This window comes from Myotis davidii, unplaced genomic scaffold, assembly GCF_000327345.1.
Source record: "Myotis davidii unplaced genomic scaffold, ASM32734v1 scaffold11, whole genome shotgun sequence".
In the NCBI taxonomy this organism is placed as follows: domain Eukaryota; kingdom Metazoa; phylum Chordata; class Mammalia; order Chiroptera; family Vespertilionidae; genus Myotis; species Myotis davidii.
Window position 1 is genome coordinate 1820603 of NW_006285791.1, and position 1580 is coordinate 1822182.

General features: G+C 36.1%; 1 protein-coding gene across 2 annotated transcripts in view; it reads right to left on the minus strand.

Annotated features, from left to right (window-relative positions):
- Positions 1 to 1580, minus strand: part of PIGN (phosphatidylinositol glycan anchor biosynthesis class N) — a 75466-nt gene that overhangs the window by 17620 nt on the left and 56266 nt on the right. For both annotated transcript variants that reach the window (XM_006756796.2, XM_006756794.2), the window contains one exon: positions 1241 to 1316. In XM_006756796.2, coding sequence (XP_006756859.1) covers positions 1241 to 1316 — 76 coding nt within the window. The remainder of the gene's footprint in view (positions 1 to 1240; positions 1317 to 1580) is intronic.

Below are 1580 nucleotides of genomic sequence, written 5' to 3' on the forward strand. Positions count from 1 at the left end.
TTATAATTGAAACATTATTTCAACTCTAGCTCTGAGATCCTGGCTGGGCCGCAACAGGTTTCTGGGTTTTTGTTTAGCTCCTATATTTGTAACAATGTTTCAAACTGCAAGCTCAGAGGCTGGCAAGGCAGGCGGGGACCGTTGGAGTCCTCCGTTACTGAAGCAAGCAAGCCTCATGTGCACTTCAAGCTGCCTGGCTGCCGGCCGCCATCTTGGCTGGCAGTTAATTTGCATATCTCCCTGATTAGCCAATGGGAAGGGTAGCGGACGTATGGCTAATTACCATGTTTCTCTTTTATTAGATAGGATATAGATGTAGTTAGGCCTAATAATGGTTGCACTGTACTGAAAATGCATAGACTTTTTTTCTGCCATTATTCACTAAACAAAACATTGTAATAACAAATTATATAGCACTTACATTGTATTAGCTCTTATAAATAATCTAGAGATGATTAAGGTAATCAAGAGGATGTGTGTAGGTTACGTATATGCAAATGCCACACCATATTACATAAGAGATGGAAGCATCCATAGATTTTGGTATCTGCAGGTTGGGTGAGGGGTCCTGGAACCAAACCCTCTCAGATTCCAAGGGAGGACTGTACTAACTATGTAAAATGTGCCAGGCACTATGGTAGAGAAAATAAAACAAGCATAATGACCCTAGAGACGAAGGGAAAGTACACTAATTAAATTTCTCCGAAGAGAATGAACCCCTGATGTGCTGAGAATTATATTGGTATCCTTAGCACCTAGTTGGTGCCTGGCATGTTACTGAATGTAAGCAGTCAATGACATATTTGTTGGATGAACGAATCAATTCTAGGTCATGAATTTGGGAAAAGATTAATATGGTCGACAGACTTGAGGCTGGGGAACATGGATCCGGGGACCCTTAAATCTTGAGAAGTAAAGCAGTTTTGATCTGTACTGTACTTCCTCACAGGCTTTAATCACCTTTGATAGCACTTCCTGGGACTAACACAGAATTTCTACTTTTTTGAAGTTTAGTGAGTTTAAGAGTGAAGCAAAATGATTAGTTATATTTTGGAGTAAAGGCTAGAGGGCCCCACTTCCCATTCTGCAGTGTCTGAGACAGAATCTTCTTTCCATGCTATTTAAATTTGACACAATGATGATACATAACCTTAATGTTACATAATGTTATATAATCTTAATGTTATAATGAGTTCATCATATTAATTAATTAGTATCTTAAGAAAATAAGAAAACTAACCTTCCACAACATCAGGGCTCCCATCATAAAAGGACTAAACACAGTCAGAAAGCAGTAGACAGAGGCAAGATCAAAGCTAAAGAACCAATATAAAGAAAAATTATTTTAGAATTTACACTGTAACTTTAAAAGAATGTCTACTGAAAAGGATATTTAAATGAATTTTCTAAAAATCTCTACTTACTAAAAACACAAACATACAAGGAACATTATGAAGCCACTAAAATGAATGAGGTATATATCAATCTCCACAATATATCCTTCAGTATAAAAAGCAATTACAAAAATTACAATTGTATTACTTTTTGGAGATATATATATATATATATATATTTTTTTT